General features: G+C 40.3%; 1 protein-coding gene across 2 annotated transcripts; it reads left to right on the top strand.

The window, feature by feature from the left end:
* Nucleotides 1-26,880, top strand: LOC135472739 (histone deacetylase complex subunit SAP30 homolog). 2 transcript variants are annotated; one of them, XM_064752399.1, is made up of 5 exons: nt 1-124; nt 17,030-17,218; nt 22,895-23,014; nt 23,467-23,565; nt 24,229-26,880. In XM_064752399.1, exons 2-5 carry the CDS (start codon nt 17,036-17,038, stop codon nt 24,352-24,354), a joined length of 528 nt encoding a protein of 175 aa, XP_064608469.1. In that variant the 5' UTR covers nt 1-124; nt 17,030-17,035; the 3' UTR covers nt 24,355-26,880. The 2 variants fall into 2 exon arrangements, with proteins under 2 accessions (XP_064608469.1, XP_064608470.1); XM_064752400.1 differs by having other exon boundaries at nt 33-124; nt 17,033-17,218.

The following is a 26,880-nucleotide window of genomic DNA, read 5'->3' as shown; positions in this document are numbered from 1 at the left end:
TTTGTGTACCTTCCGGCGCGAAGTTGGCGTAAGAGAGTTGTTGCCGTTTTTACTCCTTATACACCTGTCAACTAGAAATCTATCGACGGGGTGCATAAACAGAGAAGAACAAACCCGTATACAGGTGAGAATACCAGGACAAGTTTATATTGTGTGATAAATAATAAACACATCCTGTTTTTCAGACAGCTTGTTCAGTCGTTGTCGTAGTACAAATTTAGTACAGAGGATGTACTTACTTGTTAGTTGTAGTCGGGGTTAAGCTGTTTTGTCCAGACCACAACAAGTTTGCTTAATTTTTTACTGGTACATATGTCGTCTTTTCATTCATAATTTCCATACAATAATAAAACTGCACGAAATCTGGCCACTTCACGATTTGCCAGCCTCATTTCAGTGCAAGAAAAACGGACATTGTGTCATGAAACATCTCAGATCATGGACTTCTTTCACAATCTTCTGTGCTTTAGGGCTCTCACCATTCTCCCGTGACCCCTACCTTGACTCCACTTCCTACCCCATGTATGTAAATATCTTACTTAAGATAACTTCAATTTTTATTCCCATGTTATACATGCACATACAGGTAATTAGCCCAGCTGTAGCAAGCAGACTGGAACTCCAAAAACACTACAGTGACTACCACTTGCGTGACATATCCACAGTAGCATACATAAATAAATTTCATGATGTGAGTAAGGAGTTTACATGTATTATCTAGGTACAATATGATTGTTAAACAACTTTTACCTTTCTGAGATATTTCTTTTGCATATAGCAGAATGATGCTTTGAAGCACTAATTTTTTAATTATTTGTTGAATGTAAAGTGTTTTTGTTTTTCTATGACACTAATAGTTCAGTGGTTAGTTTGTAGTGTATTGCAAGCAGTAATTTTTATGTTGTACATGTAATTTTTTTTTTAAAGGGGTGGTGGGTTGTGATGGGGAAGGGTGGGGGGTAATTATTGATTAAGAAAATCAGACATACAGATATTCATTTCAGCTCAGCTTGTTTACATGTTTTTAATGTTAAAAATGAATTATCTTGGATACATTGCAAATAATTCTGAAAGTGAAATTAAAAAAAAATCATAAGAAACAGAACGTTATTGGTCACTCAAATTTGCACATACATCATTTTCATGCCCTAGTACCTAGTGGACCACAACTACAAACTGCAGTATCATTTATATACATGTAGAGTCTTACAACATACAGAAAGTGTAATGGATATTAGCAAGTTTAGCATAACAAGCCACAAAGTGATGTGCTTTATACATCTAGAAGAATTATCGCTGTTCGGAAAGGTTATTATCTGTTATTAGGATTTCAAACTGAAAGCAATACTAGATACAAAGAGTTTGAAAAGACATTGACATATGTTAAAAACTTAAGTTCTAAGCTTGTCATTGGTGGAATTTATGATGTCATAAAAAGGTTTGAATTTTAATATGACTTTGATGTATGTCAGACCGATGATTCAGAATCTGCTTTTATTTTTTGTGTGTGTTTGGAACTTTTGGAGCTATAACCAAAGACTAATTCGAATGTTTTGAAGTTATGAGAGCTAAAAATTTGTAATTTGCATCAAATTGTAACTGTCCATGTATCTTAATATGCCAGCGTTGATATATTGCTGAACAGACTGATGACAGGCCATGTTACAAACATTGTCTTGTCATAAACTGCTCTGCACTGAAACAAGCTGAAGACCGGTTGTGTGCACTTCAGGCAGTTCTAGAGTTTCAATAACACCATACTCACAACTTTTTCACTAATACAATAACAGCAAGTTTATGAATGAAAGAGGTAAACAGTCTTTTTAAGGACCCAGTGGTCAGTCTGGAAATTCAGTAGCTGTCGAAAACAACTCTGGTGGTGGTGGAGAGGGTTTGTGAATTGGCAGGGTATGAGGATAATATTCGAATGAGTATTCCTTTTCATGTGTCCTTTGACATTGCCTGGTATATGTGTAGCATTGTTAATATTGGCTCTCATAAATGTAGTAGTATTCTCAGAAAAGGTAATAAATAACATAACTTGAGTTATTTGGGAAGAGGGTTAGAAACAGACTTAAATAGAGACAGATATTTTTCCTGACCTGCTTGGTAGCTCTATTTATAAATCAACCTTTAATACAAGACCATAGGATACACGATTTTAGTGCAACTGGAAGGAGGATGTTGTGTCACTTGTACCCTGCTGTCATGTGGTTAAGGGGCAAAACAGGGTTCAGCTTCTAGTGTCTTTTCTTTTAACATGCAACGTGTAGCAGGGTTGGCACACATGTAGGAGTATCAGCATGGCCTGGCCTACATGTGGCAGTATCAGCATGGTCTGGCATACATGTAGCAGTATCAGCATGGTCTGGCACACATGTAGGAGTATCAGCATGGCCTGGCCTACATGTAGCAGTATCATTATGGTCTGGCCTACATGTAGCAGTATCAGCATGGCCTGGCATACATGTAGCAGCATCAACATTGGCTGGCATACATGTAGCAGTATCAACATTGGCTGGCATACATGTAGCAGTATCAACATTGGCTGGCATACATGTAGCAGCATCAACATTGGCTGGCATACATGTAGCAGTATCAGCATGGCCTGGCATACATGTAGCAGCATCAACATTGGCTGGCATACATGTAGCAGTATCAATATGGTCTGGCATACATGTAGCAGCATCAGCATGGCCTGGCATACATGTAGCAGCATCAACATTGGCTGGCATACATGTAGCAGTATCAACATTGGCTGGCATACATGTAGCAGTATCAACATTGGCTGGCATACATGTAGCAGCATCAACATTGGCTGGCATACATGTAGCAGTATCAGCATGGCCTGGCATACATGTAGCAGCATCAACATTGGCTGGCATACATGTAGCAGTATCAATATGGTCTGGCATACATGTAGCAGTATCATTATGGTCTGGCCTACATGTAGCAGCATCAACATTGGCTGGCATACATGTAGCAGTATCAATATGGTCTGGCATACATGTAGCAGTATCAAACATGGGCTGGCATACATGTAGCAGTATCAAACATGGTCTGGCATACATGTAGCAGTATCAACATTGGCTGGCATACATGTACGTACACGTAGCAGTATCAGCATAGGCTGGCATACATGTACATGTACACCTAGCAGTATCAGCATAGGCTGGCATACATGTACATGTACACCTAGCAGTATCAGCATAGGCTGGCATACATGTACATGTACACCTAGCAGTATCAGCATAGGCTGGCATACATGTACATTTACACCTACCAGTATCAGCATAGGCTGGCATACATGTACATGTACACGTAGCAGTATCAGCATAGGCTGGCATACATGTACATGTACACCTAGCAGTATCAGCATAGGCTGGCATACATGTACATGTACACCTAGCAGTATCAGCATAGGCTGGCATACATGTACATTTACACCTACCAGTATCAACATGGCATACTATACATGAAGCAGCTTATATTTACTTTTTTATTTGATGGGTGTTTTATACCAAACTCCAGAATGCACTGCTTATACGACAGTGGCCAGCATTGTGGTGGAAGGAAACCGGGCAGAGCCGAGGGGTAAGCCACGACCATCCACAGGTTGCTGGGAGACCTTCCCTTGTATTACTGAAGCAACTTGTACCCGTTTTGGCTTACATACATGTACATGTCCATTGTTCAGTGGTTGGTGTAAAATTTGCAAACAAGACGTGACAAATATGTCATGAATAACTTTTTACTGTTGTGATGAAGTGAAATCCCAAAAGTTTTGTCTGATGCATTTGTGCCCTGAATTATATTCATAAATACAACCTCATTTTGATGATAAACTGTGATCCTCATCATGATGCGTGACAACCTTGACATTACAAAACTGCTTTGTAGAATGGAATTGTGATGATTATGTTGGTATGATGTTATTATAAAGCCTCACCACGGCACCATTCTCTCTGTTCACAGCTAAGGCCGCTGTACAGCAGGTAGCTCATGGCCTCATTTATTACATACATGTATGTATAGCTACGTACAACTTACCCTGCCTGTGCGGCTCAGTATAATGTAGGTCACTATTGTGGTTTTACCTGTTGGTATTTCCAATTAAGTTTTGCCTAATCGTTTCCGTGACCAGGATGGTTATGTAATGATCTGGATTATGTCTGTGTTGATGGCCTGATAGATGTACATTCATAAATGAAAATGAAAGTATCATTCTCTGTCAGCACGCCATACATGTATGTCTGCTTCATACATTTACATGTAACTGTACATTGATGTCAAGTTTTGAAAATACATGATATATATGTATATCGCTATCTGTAATAATGCTTTCAATTATTCCAGTTTCAGTCAAACAACTGGTTTAGTGGGAAAATCCCAAGTGTGAAATTAGCACCACTCCTGCCTTACAAAGCCACAGCTGGGTGATAGGAATGTTCAAACCCACTTAAAGGTTGACACAACTTCTGGATTGTTTCCAGATTAACACTATACATGTGTATTAGAAATTTCACAGATTTCATATTAACAACACCTGTGTATCAGGGAGCCCAGTTTTCAGATTAACATTGGAATTTCAACTTTCAGATCAGCACCACTTTTGAAATAACACTTCTGTATTAGGAAGCCTAGTTTTCATAAGAACTTCTGTAATAGGTGGCCCAGTTTTCAGATTAGCACTTCTGCATTTGGAAGCCCAGTTTTCAGAAAGCATGAGGAGGCCCAAATTTCAAAGTATTAGCACTCCCGTATTAGGAAGCCCAGTTTTCAGATATGTCCATCTGTATTAGGAAGCCCAGACCTTCTGTATGATGAAGCCTAATTTTCAGATCAGCGATTCTGTATTAGGAAGGCTGGCTTTCAGATTAGCAATTTTGTGTTAGAAACCTTGGTTTTTAGATTAGCAATTCTTTACATGTGTTAGGTAGCCCAGTTTTCAAATCAGCCCTTGTGTATTAGGAAGCCTGGTTTTCAGATCAGTCCGTTTGTATTAAGAAGCCTGGTTTTCAGATCAGCACTTTACATGTAAAAGAAGCCCGGTTTTCAGATCAGCACCTCTGTATTAGGAAGCCTGGTTTTCGGATTAGCACTTCTGTATTAGGGGGCCCAGTTTTCACATATAAAGCATTTTTTTATTAGGAAGCCCAGTTTTCTGACCAGCACTTCAGTTTTAGGAAGCCCAGTTTTCATATCAGTCCTTTTGTATTAGGAAGCCCAGTTTTCTAATCAGTCCTTTTGTATTAGGAAGCGCAGTTTTCAGATCAGCACTTCTGTATTAGGAAGCCCAGTTTTCAGATCAATACTTCGGTATTAGGAAGCCTGGTTTTCAGATACACCCATCTGTGTTGGGAAGCCCAGTTTTCAGATCTATACTTCAGTATTAGGAAGCCGGGTTTTCAAATCAGCACTTCTGTATTGAGAAGCGCAGTTTTCAGATCAGAGACCGGTTTCATGAAGCTTACTAAGCATTAAGTTGCCCTTAGCAAAGTGCACTTTATATTTTTACTTCATACATTGCAATGGTAGTTAAGGACTTGCTTGGTTAAGTGAACTTCATGAAAGTGAGGCCAGCCCTTCTGTATTGGAAACCTCAGTTTTCATATAAGCACTTCTGTATTAGGAAACTCAGTTTTCAAATACGTCCATCTGTATCAGGAAGCCTGGTTTTCAGATCAGCACCTCTGTATTAGGAAGCTCAGTTTTCAGATCAGCACCTCTGTATTAGGAAACACAGTTTTCAGATCAGCACCTCTGTATTAGGAAGCCCAGTTTTCAGATCAGCACCTCTGTATTAGGAAGCCCAGTTTTTAGATCAGCACCTCTGTATTAGAAAGCCCAGTTGTCTGATCAGCCCTTCTTGTTAGGAAGCCTGGTTTTCAGATCAGCCCTTCTTATTAGGATGCCCAGTTTTCAGATCAGCACTTCTCTGTAAGGAAGCCTGGTTTTCAGATCAGCCCTTCAGAATTAGGAAGCCCAGTTTTCAGATCAGCACCTCTGTATTAGGAAGCCCAGTTTTCAGATCAGCACCTCTGTATTAGGGAGCCCAGTTTTCTGATCAGCCCCTCTTATTAGGATGCCCAGTTTTCAAATCAGCACCTCTGTATTAGGAAGCCCAGTTTTCTGATCAGCCCTTCTGTTTAAGGAAGCTCAGTTTTCTATACTTAATGATACGTTTTATATGTGTGGAATGACTGTTAGGTAAATGTATAATTTTGATTGCTAAATCGCATATTGTAGATCAGCATGGTGAACACCTTTTATAGCATTGCAGTTATTGATGCCCCAGAATTGTTGCCTATACAATATACATGTATGTGTTTGCTGTGACACAGCCTCTGTCAACCCGGCATGCCCAGCTCACTGAGCTTAGCTAAGCCTCAGCCAGCATGGCCTGCTTACCCTCCCCAGTAGGCCAGCATGTCATGGCTGTCTGAATCCTGGCCAGCCAGCCAGTCAGCCATAGACTAACTGGCTGTGTACAGAGAGCTAGGCTGTTGGGTTGAGACAAGTTAGCCCACTGCTGAAGGCTTCAGTTAGCTCTGCAGTGCTAGTCTGATGTGTTGTCAGAGGCTAGGTTTGGATTCTCTCCAGCTGACAGAGGAGACCTCCAGCTTCCAGAACAAACCAGGCAAAATAATCAATTGTGGAGAAGCACATGGGCAGAACACATGACATCCCACACGCTCCCAACACATGGTATACATGTACACTTATATCTACAGCCGTTAGCTCTCACAAACAACACTGTCATTCAGAGAGCTGTTTTTATCGTGACCTTTGACACTGATGACCTCACAAACCTTCTAGACATGAGGTCGGCATCATCTTTTATGCAATCACAGTCACTAGCCAAGCAACCGAGGTGGAAAAAACAGCTTACAGCTTTGTCCTTTACATGTATCTTTATACTGTTCTGGTCCATATAGTAGTTATGGCGGACATGTACATTAGCTTGAGATTCCATTTTGTCCACATATATCCATCCTGAATTAATGCTCTTTGAAAGTTGTGTCTGTGGCAGCTGATTGTAAAATGTACATGGAATGTCATCTTTATCATGAAAATTGTGGATAGTTTACAAGCCGCATGTTGGTTGAAAGAGACAATTGTGTTTTCTTGGTAAATATATTTTTAGCCAGTATTATGTTGAAAGGGTACAAATTACATGTATATTCAGGGCCATAAAGTCATGTTTGGGCTCCCAAAACTAAACAAGCTGTATTACAACTAACAAGTAAACTAAGCAAAAATATGAGGGTTCACTGATAAAAAGTGAATTTTTCATACAATTTTCTTTCATTCACAGACATAAAAACTTTTACATGTACATATAGAAAGCATCATTCTGAGTTGCATTTTTGAAATTTCTTTATGCACAGTCACAATGTCACCATTAAAGTTTGGGATCAGAACCTTTTATGTTTTTCTAGATATGGGCCTGATATTATGTCAGTATTATGTTAACATGTTGAGAGATGAACGCCATTTGAACTTAAATACATATACTAGGCACCAATGAGTTTTGATGGTAAAGGTGGTTTAATTTTAGTTTCATTTGTACTTAAACCGCAAATGTAATATGCACTAACATATGGATCTCTCTCTCTCCAATCAAAGTTGTTGAAATCCATGTTTGAAAGAAAGTGTTTAAAAAAAATTGGAATTCAGTGTCCCTTCCTCCAGTTATTGTAGGTACAAAGGGAGGTAACTGATAGAATTGTCTCAGAACTTCTTTATACATTTATTTTTGGTAGCAGGGAAATGCTAAGAACGTTACCAGTTTGCCAACTTTGTTACTTGTGAAAATGCATAAAGGAGCCCCCCAGGTGGTCTCAGATGACATAAGCTGTTAAGAGTCTCTGTCCAGAAGAACTGAGGGAAAGGGGATGGGGGAGGGGGGGTATTTGATTTAACACACCTGGATGTATTTATGGCACCTGTATATCATAATACCTGTAGGGCATTACTTAAGAAAGCTTGGCTGTCATGTCCCCAGATTGCCCCTCACCCACCACAGCAGGTAATTAATGGCAGGATATTTACCTCCTAGGCAGGTTCCAGCTCATGCTGGCTTCCTCTCCGGTCGTACGTGGGAAGGTCTGTCAGCAACCTGTGAATGGTCGTGGGTTTCCCCGGGCTGTGCCTGGTTCCCACCCACCATAATGCTGGCGGCCGTCGTATAAGTGAAATATTCTCGAGTACGGTGTAAAACACCAATCAAATAAATAAATAAATCCTAGGCAGGTGTCCTAATGGCTTGTATGACTTCCTACCATAACTGTTCTTTGTGAAAACCTCCTTTAATCCCCTTAGTGCTGAGGATTACCCACTTCAGTGAGATCATCTCATCTCTTTTGTCAGAAACCGAAACAAAATGTGATATGAGCTCAAAATTTTACATGAATGTTGAAACCATGTACATACAGTGAAAATTCAGTTTTTGAATAGGAGAATCTGTTGAAGGATGTACAATATTATCTCCAGACACTGAAGAGCTCTCAGTCAGCACAAATGGCAGAGCACCTCATGTTAACAACTACAAGTACATGACTGCAGGCATCCACATAAGGATGAACGAAGGCATTGGAAAATCGTTCTCCTGAATTTTCAGCCAGGAGATCGAAATTCTGATCACCCTTACCCCATCAGTCTATCGCCTCAAGCTTACACATTTTGTCCATCCTTGTGTTGTGTGTCCTTTTCGCCGACTTTTCTGTAATCCGTGGGACGTGACCCTCTAGATAGTTGTGTGGGAACCCCAAACCACATATTAAATTAACAATCTGATTACATAAAGGTCTTGTATCAATGGCAGTACTTCATGGTAAATATATCCACGTTGCCCTGTAAAGATAATGGGCCCCAATGTACAAGCTATATGTTTTCTTCATTTTAAGAATCAGGTTTGATTGTGTTTGAAAGAAAACTCATACAGAGAATTGTCATCTATATGTATTGATTTTAACAATATACTTTGATTGATTTTAACATGGTAATATTATTAATTAAAATATTAATCATTAAATTACAGTTGATATTCTGTTTCGAAGTCATTATTGAAACCATGTGCATCCACAAACTCCACAGAGGTGTGAACATTTATTTGGGATTGTGAAACGAAACATTTTATAGGTCACACAATTTTCGCTGAGCCAATCATAAATCACATTAAATGTAAGTAGTCTACTCTCACCGACGAAAGCAGCCGACATTTTACCGACATCGGTGATCAGTTCTTCTATTTAAACGGGCATAAAGTTTGTGCGGATTTCCCTGTAAGTGAAATAAATTTGGCTATTTGAGACTTACTGAGAGCACATTGTACTTGCCAACACGTGAAATTATCATTCTCATGAACTTGGTGATTAAAAATTCGTTTCCCTGAATTTTCGTTTAGGAGGTGAACAGGTGAGTGCCTCTTATGTCGAGGCCTGTGACTGCATGTAGTTCAGGTGTCCTTACGGAATATTTACCTGATTTGGTCAACAGTTAGTCAGTTACAAAAACTGTTAAAAAAAATAGGTGATGAACAGAACCTAAAATATTTATTTTGTTTTCTCACCTTTTAAGAGTTACGTGTATCTTTAAAGTGATATAACCGGTTACCACAGATAGTTCTGTCACCTGGTATGTGCCGTCTTTTTAGATACTCCTTCATCTGAAGACATTGTAAGCAACAATGTTAGACTTGCGCTTATGTTGCCGATACCTGAACACACCGAGTAGTTCTGTATATTCTCGACTCATTAGCTCCAGACTAATGAGGCCAGCTTGAATCCCGTTTCTCTTAGTTGTTTTGGCTACTGCTCTAATTTAAATAGTTTATTAGATACCTGGTGAAGAAAGGTGATTTATTCTGGTTTCCTCCTCTCCTAAACCTGCCCACCCTCATACGTACATGTGAGTGAAAAATCCTTGTGTATAGCAGTAAACACAAATGAAAAGCAAGTCAGTAAATCCTGCTTTTGGCATGTTTCAATCCTGTGATTTTGACCTGTTTTGAAAGCTTTCTCATAAAATTCTGCTTCATGTCAAGCCTTCAAAGTGGCTGGCTGTTCTAGTGAATGAAAAACACTGGCCAAGGTGATATTATGAAAGAGATGTGTAAATCACATTTAAACATTCCCTGTTATAGTCAATCATGTACGTGTGAAAACAGATTGATCATCTGGGCTATGTACATGAATACGGGGTTTGTGTACTTGAATATGTGCACCTAACCAGGAGGTATTAAATATAGCCAGTGGGGATTAAGCCTTTCATGTCATGGATAAACAAACACATTCATCATTATTCACTCTGCTGAAGGGTGTACATAGGTTTGAAGACTATGCAGCAAATCATTTATGTACATTGCTTAATACACAACATAAATATTTCCTGAGGGCCTCCATCACACATGGGGGGAGTTATCACATCAGCGCGGCACAATTATCCAGGAGCTGCTCACTAATGCGGTCGCTGTGAGTTTGAGTCCAGCCCATGCTCTTTGGATGTACGTGAGAAGGTTTGCCAGCAACGTACGGATGATCTTGGGTTTCCTCCATGCTCTGCTCGGTTTCCTGCCACCCTAATGCTGGCCACCTTGACCTGTTCTGCAAAGCAACTATAGGCAAAGTTGATACTGGATACATGTGCCATGGCAACACACTCACATAGCCTTGTATGCTGCAGTGATTTACATTCAACAGAAATGCCATTTTTGTTGCGACTCGCGGTACACTAAAACTAGGGTAAATTTGTTTGATTCCCGTAAAAAAACTCATATTTTTTTATTTTTAATTAATAGACAGTTCATGTTACTGGATGTTGTCATCTCCAGAGAGGCGATATTTACCATCGTCACATCGTCACAGCTTGCACCTTATGGTTTATTATACTCCAACACAAAACACAGTGTACATTCCAGATGGTTCTTAAAATTGCGGAAGTTGTACACTGATAGTGAGGTAAGCCATCATCCATTTACACGTAGCTGTTTACAGACCTAGAGAATACACTAAGGGAGATAACTGCAGTACAATAAATGCATGGGATTGTTGGATTATTAGCTCAAGGTCATTGGCTATTTCCTCTTGAACATCGAATATTAGTTTTTGAGCGTGACAATTGGCTTTAGTGCATTATCGTTGTACGTCATGTTTGTAGAAAACCCTGTGGATGGTCATGGGTTTCCCCTGGGCTCTGCTCGGTTTCCTCCCACTATAATGCTGGCCGCCATTGTATAAGTGAAATATCCTTGAGTGTGGTGTAAAACAGCAATCAAATAAATAAAGAGATAAATAAATAAACATGTTTTTGGAATGTCATGGATTGAACGGTGAAAACCAAGAGCCACTGCAGGTATAATTATATATTGTTTCAAAGTTGCGCTCACTTTCATTTGCATCAAGACTTTCACTTGGAGCAACTTTTCTGAGGTTTTAGATTTGAATTCAAGTCTGGTGAATCAATGTGAAGTGAATCTACTGGAGTCCATGAAGATTTTGTAAAAGTAATGAAAATAATGTAAGCTCAAGCCATGTCAACAACTGAAAGTTCGTAAATGTACGGTCAACTTAGCCTACATTGTACTAATAGCGTTGTGGAAAAGAGCTAGCAGGCTTATGAGTAATGATAAGATAAATTGTTAAAAACTATTCAGATGTTCATGGTTGACCTCTTTTGTAAAAGCATAATATTTCAAGTGCAATAAAATGAACACCTAACACCTGAGGCATATAACATGGCAAAATACATGTCATCTAGAGCTCATCATCTCCTGTATATGTGACCTACATGTACACAATTGCAGATATGTGCTCTTCCAAAAAAGTTATCATTTCTTGATGCTGTAACCACACAAGGACTGTGGAACCCCTCACCAATATGATCGCAGCAAATTCAAATCCAGCTCATGCTGGCTTTCTCTCCGGCCAAACATGGGGTGATCTACCAGCAGCTTATGGATTGGCCTGGGTTTCCTCTGGGCTCTGCTGTTTCCTCCGAGCTCTGCCTAATTTCCTCCGGCCTCTGCCTAGTTTCCTACGAGCTCTGCTTAGTTTTCTCCAATCTCAGCCTAGTTTCCTCTGGGCTCTGCCTAGTTTCCTCTGAGCTCTGCCTAGTTTCCTCCGAGCTCTGCATAGTTTCCTCCGAGCTCAGCCTAGTTTCCTCCGAGCCAGCCTAGTTTCCTCCGAGCTCAGCCTAGTTGCCTCTGGGCTCTGCCTAGTTTCCTCCAAGCTCTGCCTAGTTTCCTCCGAGCTCTGCCTAGTTTCCTCCGAGCTCAGCCTAGTTTTCTGCAAGCTCAGCCTAGTTTCCTCTGGGCTCTGCCTAGTTTTCTACAAGCTCAGCCTAGTTTCCTCTGAGCCCTGCCTAGTTTCCTCTGAGCTCTGCCTAGTTTTCTGCGAGCTCAGCCTAGTTTCGTCTGGACTCTGCCTAGTTTCCTCTGAGCCCTGCCTAGTTTTCTGCAAGCTCAGCCTAGTTTCCTCCCACCGTTCTTGTTTTGAACTTTACATAACTTGCAACAAATGCAAATGCAAGATGTACATGTAAACAGCATTGATTAACGCCTATTATGCTTAGATAGAATCCCTTATTTGTTTTCTTGATTATGTCTGATCGTAAATGAGTGTCAGGTTTTTAAAATTTTGATGTTTGGAAAATGTTGACAGATAAATTAGTTCCGAGCACAATGCAAACACAGGACTGGGTTTGATTCCTGATTGTTTATTACCTTCTGTAGGATCTGTAAATCTTTGTGTTTGTTCATCCCATCTTATTCCAAGGTAAGACTGGAGCTACCATGTTAATTTGTGCTGGACGGATAGAAGTGCATCCAAGAAGTTTGCTAGGGCTTGTAGTTACTGTAGCCCTTACTCTTGGTTTAGTGCAATTTACATCTGTACAACATACAGTGGCATGGTACATATAGTTAAGTGCTTATTTCACAAAATGCGCTTCTTGAAACCGGCAGCTGATCTAGGCTGAAAGCTTGGGGACAATATTGAACTTAATACTTGTCTTTTTAACGATTTTGCAATTACTGAAAAAATGTGAAGATTTGGTCATTTGGGATTACAAAGCCCTCTCCCCCAAACCCTTTTGGCAGGTTGAGAAATGCCCTGCATCAGACCATGTTTTGTATGTATGTATGTTGCTTGTGGTATGACATCATTCTTAGCAATTTTTCAGTCATAGGACGACGAGATAGGATCAGTTGTGTGTACATTTACTGTGTCTTCTTGTGGCAGGGTGAGTTCATGTCGCCAAAGTGCTGCCCCCACAGAAGTATCATGCTGAAGACAGTGCTTAGTGACAAGTGAGGACACAACTAGTATTCTTTTTAAAGTCTTTGGTATGACCCGACCAGGTTTTGATCCCATGTAACCTGTCACTCTAACCATAAGTCCACTGAAGCGCAGAACCTGTTTACAATGATGAAAAGATTTATTTCATTGTAAATGTCAAATTTAATGTAGGTACATGTACATATATTTCTTTTCCACCGCATACATGCATGTCCGAGAGTTAAGAATGAATAATTTTATATCTTAAGGGGAAGACATATTGATGAATTGATCATTTGTTTCCTCTCACATTTGTTCAGTTCATATATTACCATGGTTACAAGACTGACATTTACTTATCAAATTACCTACTCTGGAATTGGAATACAGGTAAATGGTTACAGTTTTTGCACAGGGATTATGTCACTCAGAGTTGTTTAAAACAGTTTTGATTTTGTATTGCAACCCACATTTTTCAATTTTTGATTCATCTAGTTCAGTGATTACCATGGTAACCTTACTTACATACTGCGATCTATGTTCATTAATTAAGAAACTACTTGATGTCTGACATATCGTAACAAAAATCACACTCTGGAAAGAAATCACATATTTGCAAAGAAATTGTGCTTGGCTGTTGACACTCCTATGTGTCTTCAGAACATTTCAAAACACTACGCTTAAACCTCTTGTTCAATTTTACACTGTGCCTCTAGAACAAGTTTGTGAATTTTACATACGATTAGGACAAATCTGAAAATCAAACGAATCCCCATATACATCCAACTAAAATATGTGCACTGTGTCTGCCGCGTATGTCTACGGGTCTTGTGAGTGCTGTACTTTTAACAACATTTGAAAAAGTGATAATTTTTAACAAAAAATTCACAGTATGTCTGGAACTGAACTTGGACCTGTTGGTACATTTACATAAACAGTTGAGAGAAAGATTTATTTATTTATTTCATCATACCTTAATCTTAATACATCATACTCAAGAATATTTCAGTTTTATGAACGTGGCAGGTATAATGGTGGGAGTGGAAACCCATGACCATCCGCATGTTAATGGCAGACCTTCCTAACATAGAGCCGAAGAAGCAGCCAGCATGAATTGGACTTGAACTCACTGCAGCTGAATTGGTGAGAGGCCCCTGGGTCACTTCGCCAGGAGGGCCGGAATGAGTGTGTGAAGTAATGGTACATAGGGGGACTTTGTTTCAACAAGTTACCGTAATTCTTCAACCTTTTCGCATGATGGCAAGGTGTTGATTCAAGCATATTGTGAAGGCATTATTCTCTGTAGACTGATAAAATTATACTTTTTGTGAAGCCCTGAAATTGGCCAACCCAACAATGTAGTTTTGTCCCAATATCAAATTAAAAATATGCAGAATTAGGGTAAACAATAGGTACAGCAGAAACTTTAGTGGCGTGTTCCTGCACCGTTCTGTAATAACCTAATTAATGACTGTTGAAATCGGCTGCAGGTACACTATACAATCCACATGTCATATTATTTTCTTGGATTTTTACCAGTCTATAGTTTGTTTCAGGTTTATGTACATGTACATGTATCAGTCGGCTTACATAGCATATTTGTATATGCTGCCTTTGAAGTGCTCCACAGGTCAAAACACAATTTCATCTACAATTTTTGCCATGAAACAACTGTGTTTTTGACATCAAAGTGCTGGGTTACTGATTATTGAATAAATGACAGTCCATAAACCATGTTGTGTGTGGGCTTTTCTCAGACAACGTAAACACGACCATGACAACATGTCAGAGCAATGGCTTGTGGCAGCACATGTACCAGTGAACTGACCTTGAGTTAATTATGAGGCGACAATCTTTTATTTGCCTTGAGTTTTTTTTGTTAACATCTGGATTATGCTTGTCCATCTTGCCTCTGCCCGGCATGTTCATATGTGCATGTAATCCTTGCACTTTATAAATATCTAACCCTTTGTGTATCAGAGTGGTCTCATCACTACCCCTTTGTGTATCATAGTTCTCACCACTAGCCCCTTGTGTATCAGAGTGTTCTCACCACTAACCCATTGTTCTTACAACTGGCCTTTTGGGTATCAGAGTGTTCTCACCACTAGCCCCTTGTGTATCATAGTGTTCTCACCACTAGCCCTTTGTGTATTAAAGTGTTCTTACAACTGGCCCGTTGTGTATCAGAGTGTTCTCACCACTAGCCCATTGTGTATTAAAGTGTTCTTACAACTGGCCCGTTGTGTATCAGAGTGTTCTCACCACTAGCCCATTGTGTATTAGTGTTCTCACCACTAGCCCGCTGTGTATTAGAGTGTTCTTACAACCGACCCGTTGTGTATTAGAGTGTTCTCACCACTAGCCTGTTGTGTATCGGAGTGTTCTCACCACTAGCCCATTTAGTATTAGTGTTCTCACCACTAGCCCAATGTGTATTAAAGTGTCCTCACGACTAGCCCTTTGTGTATCAGAGTGTTCTCACCAATAGCCCTTTGTGTATTAGAGCGCCCTGACGACTAGCCCTTTGTGTATTAGAGTGGCCTCATCACAAGCCCGTTGTGTATCAGTGTTCTCACCATTAGCCCTTTGTGAATCAGTGTTCTCACCAATAGCCCGTTGTGTATTAGAGTGTCCTTACGACTAGCCCTTTGGGTATTAGAGTGGTCTCATCACTAGCCCCTTGTGTATCCAGGTGTTCTCACTACTTGTCCATTGTGTATTAGTGTTCTCTCCACTAGCACCTTGTGTATCAGAATGTTCTCACCACTGTTCCTTTGTGTATCAGAGTGTTCTGATGACTAGCCCTTTGTATAGCAGAGTGTTCTCCCCACTAGCACCTTGTGTATTAGAATGTCCATACAACTAGACCATTGTGTATCAGAGTGTTCTCACCACTAGCTCATTGTGTCTTAGAGTATCCTCTCGACTACAACCCTTGTGTATCAGAGTGTTCTCACCACTAGACCATTATGTATTAGAGTGTTCTTACAACTGGCCGGTTGTGTATCAAAGTGTTCTCACCACCAGCCCGCTGTGTATTAGAGTGTTCTTACAACCGGCCCATTGTGTATTAGAGTGTTCTCACCACTAGCCCATTGTGTATTAGAGTGTTCTTACAACCGGCCCATTGTGTATCAAAGTGTTCTCACCACTAGACCATTGTGTATTAGAGTGTTCTCACCACTAGACCATTGTGTATTAGAATGTTCTTACAACTAGCCCGTTGTGTATCAGCGTTCTCACCGCTAGTTCTTTGTGTATCAGTGTGTTGCCATTGACCAGTGAATATGTATAATTGAGTCAGGTTCGACAAACTTGGGTGCCTGGAATTTTAAAGTAACTTTTCCAGGCCTTCAAAAACTGGCAAAAAAGTGCAGAGTTTTTCTGCACACATAGTTAGGCCTGGAAATGTCCTGAAACTAGACCTACAGAATCTTTGCTGAAATTCTCCAGGGGCTGAAAATAGCTTCGTATACAGCTGTGTTTATGTGAAAGACTAAGTTCAACTTATTAAGGTCATTTTACATTGTTTCAAGCTTTTATAAATGTTGATTATTTACTCTGGTAATAGTGAATTTTAAATTTGAAATTTTTTCAAGTGTACAAATCCTAAGTGTGGCTTGATGTCAGTAGGTGTGTCAGATGGCCATCTTGTGCTGATTTTCTCATTACTCCCGACATGGAAGTGAATTATTTGCATTATGTAACATCAGGGTTAAAAGAACCTCTTTGTTGTTGTTTGCTTACAGCAGACAATGACTTCAATGAACGGAAATGGATTCAGTACGGAGGAGGACAGCCGAGGGGGCTATGACCAGATCTGCTGCCTGATTGATAATGGCAGCCACTGTATCCGTCAGGCGGGCAATGCCAGCTACAGCAAGAGGATACAAAAGACAGTCCAGCAGAGGAACCTCAAGCTGACCAGAGATGATGGAGTAAGTACTGTGTTTTGTGGGGAGGTTGGTACTGCTGAGCCACACCATTAGCACTGTTGTACACGTATCTGTGTGGTTGGCAGGTGGGGGGGGGGGGGGGGGGGTAAGGTTGGTACTGCTCAACCACAGCATTAGCGCTGTTGTACATGTGTCTGTGTGGTTGGCAGGTGGGTGGGGAGAGTAGGTTGGACTGCTCAGTCACAGCATTAGTGATATTGTGCAGGTGTCTGTGTGTGTGTGTGTGGTGGGGTGGGGGTGGGGGTTAGGTTGGACTGTTCAACGACAGCATTAGTGATATTGTGCAGGTGTGTCTGTGTGTGTGAGGGTGGGGGGGGGATTGGGTTGGTCCTGCTCAACCACAGCATTAGTGATATTGTGCACATGTCTGTCTGTCTGTGTGTGTGTGTGTGTGGGGGGATTAGGCTGGTCCTGCTCAACCACAGCATTAGTGATATTGTGCACGTGTCTCTGTGTGTGGTTTGGTGGGAGGGAGTAGGTTGGTACTGCTCAACCACAGCATTTGTGATATTGTGCACGTCTCTGTGTGTGGTGGGATGGGGGTGGGGGATAGGTTGGTACTGCTCAACCACAGCATTTGTGATATTGTACAGGTGTCTCGGTGTGTGGAGTGGGGTTGAGGTGGGGGGAGTAAGTTGGTACTGCTCAACCACAGCATTAGTGATATTGTGCACATGTCTCTGTGTGTGGTTTGGTGGGGGAGGGGGGAGTAGGTTGGTACTGCTCAGCCACAGCGTTTGTGATATTGTATAGTGGGGGGAGGGGATAGGTACTGAGCAACTATATTATTGTTCATATAAAGAATGGTTGTCAGTGATGGTTCACCACCAGAGTCCTTGAAGAACAGTGATTCATACTGGTGCCATTGGTGTAATCGTGGACAGTGATTCATACTGGTGTCTTAGGTATAATGGAGAACAGTGATTCATACTGGTGTCTTAGGTATAATGGTGAACAATGATTCATAATGGTGTTTCTGGTGTAATGGTGGACAGTGATTCATACTTGTGTCTTCAGTGTAATGGTGAACAGTAATTCATGCTCGAATCTTACGGTATAGCCCAGAAATGACTTCCAGCGGGCATGTAACAAAACATAGACACAGGTATAATGATGAACAGTGATTCATACTGGTGTCTTAGATGTAATGGTGAACAGTGATTCATACTGATGTCTTAGGTATAATGGTGAACAGTGATTCATACTGGTGTCATAGATGTAATGGTGAACAGTGATCCATGCTAGTGTATACTTTGTGTGATGGTGAACAGTGATTCGTACAGGTGTCCTTGGTGTGATGGTGAACAGTGATTCATACCAGTGTCCTTGGTGTAATGGTGAATAGTCATTCGTACCGGTGTCCTTGGTGTAATGATGAACAGTGATTCATTCTGGTGTCTTAGATGTAATGATGAACAGTGATTCATTCTGGTGTCTTAGATGTAATGATGAACAGTGATTCATACTGGTGGCTTAGATGTAATGATGAACATTGATTCATACTGGTGTTCTTGGTGTAATCGTGGACAGTGATTCTTACTGGTGTCTTAGGTATAATGGAGAACAGTGATTCATACTGGTGTCTTAGGTATAATGGTGAACAATGATTCATAATGGTGTTTCTGGTGTAATGGTAAACAGTGATTCATACTTGTGTCTCAGATGTAATGATGAACAGTGATTCATACTCGAATCTTACAGTATAGCCCAGAAATGACTTCCAGCGGGCATGTAACAAAACATAGTCGCAGGCACTTGTTTGGTCTGTTTTTCCATCTGCGCGCATCTAACTGCGATTACTATGCGACTCCTGAACACTTTTATTGAGGTCATGTTGTTAACGTGTGCATAAAGGCTATGAAAAACTGCGTTTGTTTTCTCGGGGGATTTTTGTTTGACTGTGTAGATTCTGTTGTGTGGGATTCACCAGCGAATAAAAGGATCCAACAACAATTGTATAATGTAAGTGAAGGGTCTTTTCTAAAACAATTACTGTCTCCTTGTCAGTGATGAAGAACGCTCAATACCTGGTCAATGTTCATACACTGTGTATCGTTAGTCATGGCCACTGTCTGCTAGAGCTAGCCCTTTTTTTCCCTTTCTCAAAAATGATGACCTGGTCTGAATTTGTTTTAGCCTTTTTGACAATTATATAGTCATAACAAAACTCACAACTTGAAAACTCAAAGCAAAGCAGTGAATTAATCCGAAAAGAAAAAAATCCTGCATGGCTCTCTCACCAGTGTGGTCGCTGTGAGTTCCTGCGGATCAGACTGCCATATTTCAACAGATACGAGCGGCCATTTGCCAGCCATCACACTGTCGTTGCTCTACATCTTTAAATATATTCGTCTGTGGTAGTGTGGCTGCATATGGTCATCATAATGCTGACCGCCTTCATACAAATGAAATCTTCCTGAGTACAGCGCAAAACACCAGTCAAATAAATGATAAAATATGAAGTTAATAGGGATAGCAGCATTCTCTCCTATGCGCTCAGAAGAGTTAACCACTTTAAGACAACATAAACTATTCCCACTCAAGGACTACACGTGGTGTCGCAGGTATAAGAGAGAGCAACTCAATACACACTCATATACATGTAAATGCACACAGAGCGTGTGCTTGTCCCAGGTTATTTGCCTTGAATACAAAGCTCATGCATTAACAAGTACAGACTGAACTTTCGTACGAAAATTAATTCCTTTATGAGCTTTGTCTGTCACAGAGAGCAAAATGTGTTTTGCACTACTGACTAAACCACACACACACACACGCGCAGAGGTAACGCTGCAACAACAACGTCACATGTGCGTTTGGAATCAAACTCGCTCACAAGGAAATGTAACCAGTTACAACCTCTTCCATTAGTCATAGAGAAACCCATTTCGTTTGGCTCACGTAATATTCAAAAGCTTAAGCCTAAAATATCAACAGAGTACAACGTTAAACCCCAAGCACTCACACACCATCAGTAGGAAATGAAACAAATGATGTCTTGTTATTTACATATATTTCTTGGTGAAAAATCTTTATTCATTTGCGGTTTTAACTGTGAAAGTTGAAGCCATTCACATACATGTACTTAGTACTGGTAATAACATTGGTCAGTAAAAATAAATAAACCAGTGAAATTGCAGATAAGAAATTAGTGATTCTGTTGTAAAATTTGTCGCCGGATCAGATGAATTGATCGGCGAAAACGAGCATGGGCCCAGAGCCAGCAAGACTGCCCCTACATGGAGCTCTTCTATCCTCTACCGATTTCTGGAAAATGGCATCGAGCAATCAAGCATGATCAGTATGTAAATTAATTTACTTAGCACAATGACATGATATTATGATTACTGCATGTGCATCTCATTGTATAGCGTGAAAGCGCTCGGCAGTGTTTCTAGTGCGAATGAAATGTGAAGTGTCGCATACGTACTAAAAAAAGATGCTCTGGGAGTGTGTGTTTTGCTTGCGCTTTACTGTCATTATTTCTGGGCTGTACTGTGACATGTAATGTATCTGGTGTATTCATTAATAGTGTTTCGTACTTTGGGAAGCCCCTGTGGCCAAGTGATTGCCGTGTTACCACAGTACAACGAATCAGGGCCTTTTACCAATGCTGTCGCTGTGAGTTTGAGTTCTGCTCGTGCAGGTTTTCCCTCCGGTTGTACGTGGGAAGGTCTGTCAACAACCTGCAGATGATTGTGGGTTTCCCCTGGGTTCTGCTCGATTTCTACACACCTAATGCTGGCTGCCATTGTATAGGTGAAATATCAGTGTGGCGTAAAACACCAATCAAATGCATGTAACTAAATATATAAATTTATACACATACTTGAACATCAACAGTTACTCCAAGCTCAGACAAAACTGTAAACCTGGCCTGGAATGTAGTCTGAGGTTCTGCGTTACCTCCCCTTATAGTTCTGAAGGTCCCCTTTTGGTCTAAAGTAAATGCTTTAATGCATGCTGAGAAAGTGTTATTTTGTGAAATAACTTTCAGCATTGTGAAATACATGTAGATGATGTTAACTTTCAACATTGTGGAATTAATTTTTGACATTGTGAAATGGGTGAGTAGGGAAGTTGTGTCCACGTGCCTATATGGTGTGAAATGGATGAGTAGGGAAGTTGTCTCCACGTGCCTATATGGTGTGAAATGGGTGAGTAGGGAAGTTGTCTCCATGTGCCTATATGGTGTGAAATGGGTGAGTAGGGAAGTTGTCTCCACGTGCCTATATGGTGTGAAATGGATGAGTAGGGAAGTTGTCTCCACGTGCCTATATGGTGTGAAATGGGTGAGTAGGGAAGTTGTCTCCACGTGCCTATATGGTGTGAAATGGGTGAGTAGGGAAGTTGTCTCCACGTGCCTATATGGTGTGAAATGGATGAGTAGGGAAGTTGTCTCCACGTGCCTATATGGTGTGAAATGGGTGAGTAGGGAAGTTGTCTCCACGTGCCTATATGGTGTGAAATGGATGAGTAGGGAAGTTGTCTCCACGTGCCTATATGGTGTGAAATGGGTGAGTAGGGAAGTTGTCTCCACGTGCCTATATGGTGTGAAATGGGTGAGTAGGGAAGTTGTCTCCATGTGCCTATATGGTGTGAAATGGGTGAGTAGGGAAGTTGTCTCCACGTGCCTATATGGTGTGAAATGGATGAGTAGGGAAGTTGTCTCCACGTGCCTATATGGTGTGAAATGGGTGAGTAGGGAAGTTGTCTCCACGTGCCTATATGGTGTGAAATGGATGAGTAGGGAAGTTGTCTCCACGTGCCTATATGGTGTGAAATGGGTGAGTAGGGAAGTTGTCTCCACGTGCCTATATGGTGTGAAATGGGTGAGTAGGGAAGTTGTCTCCACGTGCCTATATGGTGTGAAATGGATGAGTAGGGAAGTTGTCTCCACGTGCCTATATGGTGTGAAATGGGTGAGTAGGGAAGTTGTCTCCACGTGCACATATGGCATATTTGGACTTTTTTTTTTTTCTCCTTTTAACATATGGGATAGGACCGTTGCAACTTGAAAAATCTACACAAACAAAATGACTTTTTAAACACCCCCTGCCACATATCTGGTTCACTTACAGTATATCACTTTCCCCAAAGTTTACTTTAAAAGTATAGAGACAGCATTAGAAAATTTTTGGTAACAATCTATTGAGCTGCAATGAATACTTTTATAACATTTTGTACCAAAAACAAAACACTAACAAAACAACTTGATGTCATCATACAGTTCAGCCAATGGGGTTTAGGGTATCCTTGTTTTTTGTACTTGCACGTACGATAAAAAGATCCTGTGTTCAAAGTAAGTCATGTAGTATGTGAATGTCGGTGGCAAATTTGCAGTTATATGATCAGCATGAGCCATCATGTAAAAAAAAAGTTTTTTAGTTGACCATGAAACTTGCACTTCCATGATGCTAGAATCATCACATATAAATATGTCATTTAACACTAGACACTGGATTTAGCTTTCTTGATTGGTGTATATAAGATCAGAAAATGAAATTACATGATGGTGTTTCCTATAGGGTTTAATGTTGTTCAGATTGTAGTTGGAGAGCTATTACCACTGAATATCTCTGTGATTCAAGGGAGATAAATAAGCAGAGTTACCTCCCATTACAACATGTAGTGATTTTTGCCTTTGCCTCCTCTCAGGTAGCACACATCTATATTTGTGATCATCATAAGACCGTCATTCAGAGTGTGAGGAAGAGAAAACGAAAAGACAGCGAGGACGACAGAAACTCTCCAGATGCTGACGATGACGTTCCAGAGGTTAGTAACCCTGGTCGAGTCATATCGAAGACTTTAAAAATGGTACATGTGCTTGTCTCCCTTGGGGCTCAGCACTGAAAGGTTAGAGCAAGCAAACAGGACTGGTTTCCAGGTTTCAGTATAATGTGGCTAGGTGGGGTGTCATGTCTGATATCTTCGGCATGATTTCAGTGGCATCAGCACCATGGCGGCATGGACTTGTCCACCTAATGACTCCTCGTCATAATATGACTGAAAAATTGTTGAGTACGACATTAACCCCCAAGCATTCATTCATTCATTCCAGGGGTTAATTATCTACAAAACAGCTTATAGGTCCTGCTTGATGAATTTTCAGAATTTAAATAAAAAATTTAGCGACTACATATCATGAAGAGTTAACGTACATGTATGGATTATGTATCTGTGTGTCTACTGGCCTTTCAATGTCTTTTTGTTCTATTTTTTTCCAGATTGACTTTTTCCAAATGCCTGTGAACTCGTTGAGGCGATACAAACGTCATTACAAACTGCCAACAAAGCCAGGCATGAACAAGGCTCAGCTGGCAGATGTGAGTAACTTTGATCAAGGGGACTGTACAAACTTGATGTGTGGATGTGTTCTACCTCTGTCTTTATACATAAGGCTGTTGATATTCATGTAGTCAAACTGTACTAAACAACAGTATTCACCTTTTTGTTCCAAAATATGTACATCTGAGGACTGTTCATTGCACAAAAAATGATTCAAACATTCCAAATTCAGTATAACTCAAAGTGCTGGCAATTTTGGTTTCTATTATGGCTTTGACTATTCAATGAAAGCAGGAGAACAAAATTAAGAAAACAGAAAATTATTATGTTTCTTCAATTTTAAGACAAACCTTTAGTATGTAAATAGGCTAATGAATTATAGTAGCAAGGTCCCACCTTAGTGCTGACCAAAGTTTGGGTGAGTCTGGGTTATCATCTGCTACATGCAGTCTGCCAAATGTACCACAATTTATTTTGGGGCCTCCATGGCTGCGGTGGTACGTGTGCCAGCGATGTACAATGAAACAGGAACTTGTTCAAGTCCAGTTCATTCTGGTTTACTCCCCTGCCGTACATGGGAAGGTCTTCCACCATAATGCTGGCCTGCTGTCATATAAATGAAATATTCTTGAGTATGGTTTAAAATGCCAATCAAGTAAATAAATAAATAAGTATAATTGATTTATTTCTTTTTCTTTCAGTTGGTTGCAAGGCACTTCAAGACAATTCCAGTCATTGAAAAAGAAGCATTGACATTTTTTATTTACATGGCCAAAAACTACAAGAGCAAATTTGACCAGAAGCACATTGAAACCTTGCCAAGTTAGATGAAAGGGAATCAGCAGAGTTTTTAATAACTATTGAGACATATGTGTATATTGTATCCCAGCGTGGGAGGATATGAAGTGCTCCAGGATGGTGTGAGCTGATGCAACATGGGGCACTTCTCTTAAATCTGTGGGTTAGCTGCAGAAATATGACTGGCAGTGTTAGGAACTGTGAACTGTGGAACTTTGCCGAGCGCTTGGAAAAGTCTTGGACACTGAACCCAATCTATAGGTGATTGCCATGCTGCCTGAAGTTATGGACAGACACAGACATTGGACTTAATCTGGACGGCTTCATACCTTGAATTCAAACCAAACCTAACTTTTATTCCACCTGAAGAGACTGTTAGACAACCTCAGAGATTAAACTCAAACCAAACCCAAGCTTTATTCCACCTAAAGAAACTTTTAGGCAATCCCAGACGCTGAACTCAAACCAAACCAATCCAAAGGACAGCCTCAGATATTCAAGCCAAACCTTTTTAGTTTTAATCTAAATGGTGTATTACCTGTCGTCACTATTGTTCTATTAGTTGAACAATTCCAGTGGTTTTCTGTGGCTATTTGCAGGTACTTCTACAAGCACTTCTTGAAACATACATGGTACATGTAACTGTAGCAAGAATCACTTGGAGTACACATAGAATATGTAATGGGGGATCTGTTAGGTACATCTCAGTGTCACTTCTCAGGAATTGGTTAAAATTTATACTCGTAGAGCAAGGGCTTCTTGCACATTGCGACCATAACCTATTGCCTGTATATAGTTGACCGTAACTACCATGGCAACATATGTTTTTAACATGTCTCCATGGCAGTTACGATGAGTGGAGTGTACAATAGTCGTGTGCAAGTGGCCCCAGGGCTCTGGCAAATCACACGGGGGATTACTTAACCATTTAGGGGGATGATGGGGTTTTTAATATCAGCTAGTTATTTGGATGCAATGGTAGTTATGCACAAGTGATGCTAGAAGTATTCGTGTACTACCCTAAATGACCATGAATTTCGTCCATGACAAGCTTGCCCATTTTTCCTGATTCTGAGAGTCCTGTTGATTTTAAAAAGGTGTTTGGAGGTTTGCTTGGAACTTGGTGTGATATTCTATTGGAAAATTCCAAGTTTCAGCACCAAAAAGAATATTTTGTGATACCTATGTGCCTCTTAAATGGCTCTTTTTGTGCGTGAAATTTTAGGTCATTTAAGGTACATGTATTTCCCTGGGCTCTGAACAACCTGATGATTCAACTGGCAAAGGTTCTTACAGGGATGGTAAGATAACCAGAATGATCAGGTCACTACTCAGCTTGGAACCAAATGCCTTCTGAAAAGAATATGTCATTAGTACAGAATTGAGCAGTTTCAGGTGCTTGTGTATGGTGCACTTATTTAGGAACTTTGGAGTTTTCTGTTTAACATTTTTCAAAAATTGTTTTTCAAGTTGGCTCCTTGTTAAAGGGGAAGAAAACTTTAGAAAATGACACTATAGGCTGAAAAGAGTACATTTTTTTCTATCTGGTGTTGCCTGCTGAGTCTATCGCGTCCTCCATCTTTAAAGCCCTGAAATTGTATGTTGCCTCTCAGCCAGTGAGAGTCGTTAAAACTACCAGCTTGTTCGTGTCAACTTGGAATTTACGTCCGACATTCCGGTTTTCCGATCGTCAGTGGTATTTTCAGTGGTATTTGATTGATATTTAAATTTTCTTCTCCTGTAATTTAAGTCTGTTAGGACGGGGAAACGCAGTGAAAGTCTAGATCAGCTTTTTGGTAACATTTTGAAACTGTCAGTAATATTGTGACATGGACACAGATTTTGCGTTCTGAACTGTACTCCAGTAGTGTTCAATTACTGACGAGTTTACATTGAAAACTTGTCGTTAGACTAGTTTACCTTTCTGGTGACAGTTTTGGAACTGTGTCTCTAATACTGCGGTGCTTTCCCTCAAATTTGTGAACCCAGCACATGTACACAGCAGCTACATTACAGTACTGTGGAAATATTCACCAGGGCCCTTATTTATCAAACATCTATAGACTTTTAGTCAAAACTTCAAACCCACCACAACTGAAATTTTTCACTCTAGAAAGTAAAAAAAATTGCTATACTGATTCCTTACTGCATAAAAGTGTAGTAACTACATGAGTTGTTTCCTGGTCCAAAATTGGATTTTTAAAGACTTGTAATTTATAAGTTAAGCCTTAAGTTGTTCGATGAATATGGGTCTAGTGCTACTTGATTGGGATTCCCGTGGTAGCTGCTGTTGACTGTCATACCATAATGCTACCATGTTAGTGTTTTACAGTAATGCAAGGTTTATAGTGCAGTACAGCATACATAGGTATGTGCAGACCATTCTGGTCAGAGTGCTTCGTACTGATACTTTTGCAGTGTATGAGTTTAACTTAAATTCTTCATTGTTACATTACACCATGGGTTGATTTCCCTAAGCCATTTGTGGTTTTAGTCAGAAACTGAAATACAAGAATTTATAAACACTAGAAATTGGCATTTTGGCCACTTCATAT

This window comes from Liolophura sinensis, chromosome 8 (assembly GCF_032854445.1).
Source record: "Liolophura sinensis isolate JHLJ2023 chromosome 8, CUHK_Ljap_v2, whole genome shotgun sequence".
NCBI lineage: Eukaryota > Metazoa > Mollusca > Polyplacophora > Chitonida > Chitonidae > Liolophura > Liolophura sinensis.
Note: the sequence above shows the minus strand (reverse complement) of the source record. Positions and strands in the feature narration are given on the sequence as shown.

Excerpts from the sequence above, each read along its gene's own strand:
- LOC135472739 (XM_064752399.1), top strand. The coding sequence starts at position 17,036 with ATGACTTCAATGAACGGAAATGGATTCAGTACGGAGGAGGACAGCCGA. Across the intron at positions 17,219-22,894 it reads AGCTGACCAGAGATGATGGA|GTAGCACACATCTATATTTG; the intron begins GTAAGTACTGTG and ends GCCTCCTCTCAG. Across the intron at positions 23,015-23,466 it reads CTGACGATGACGTTCCAGAG|ATTGACTTTTTCCAAATGCC; the intron begins GTTAGTAACCCT and ends ATTTTTTTCCAG.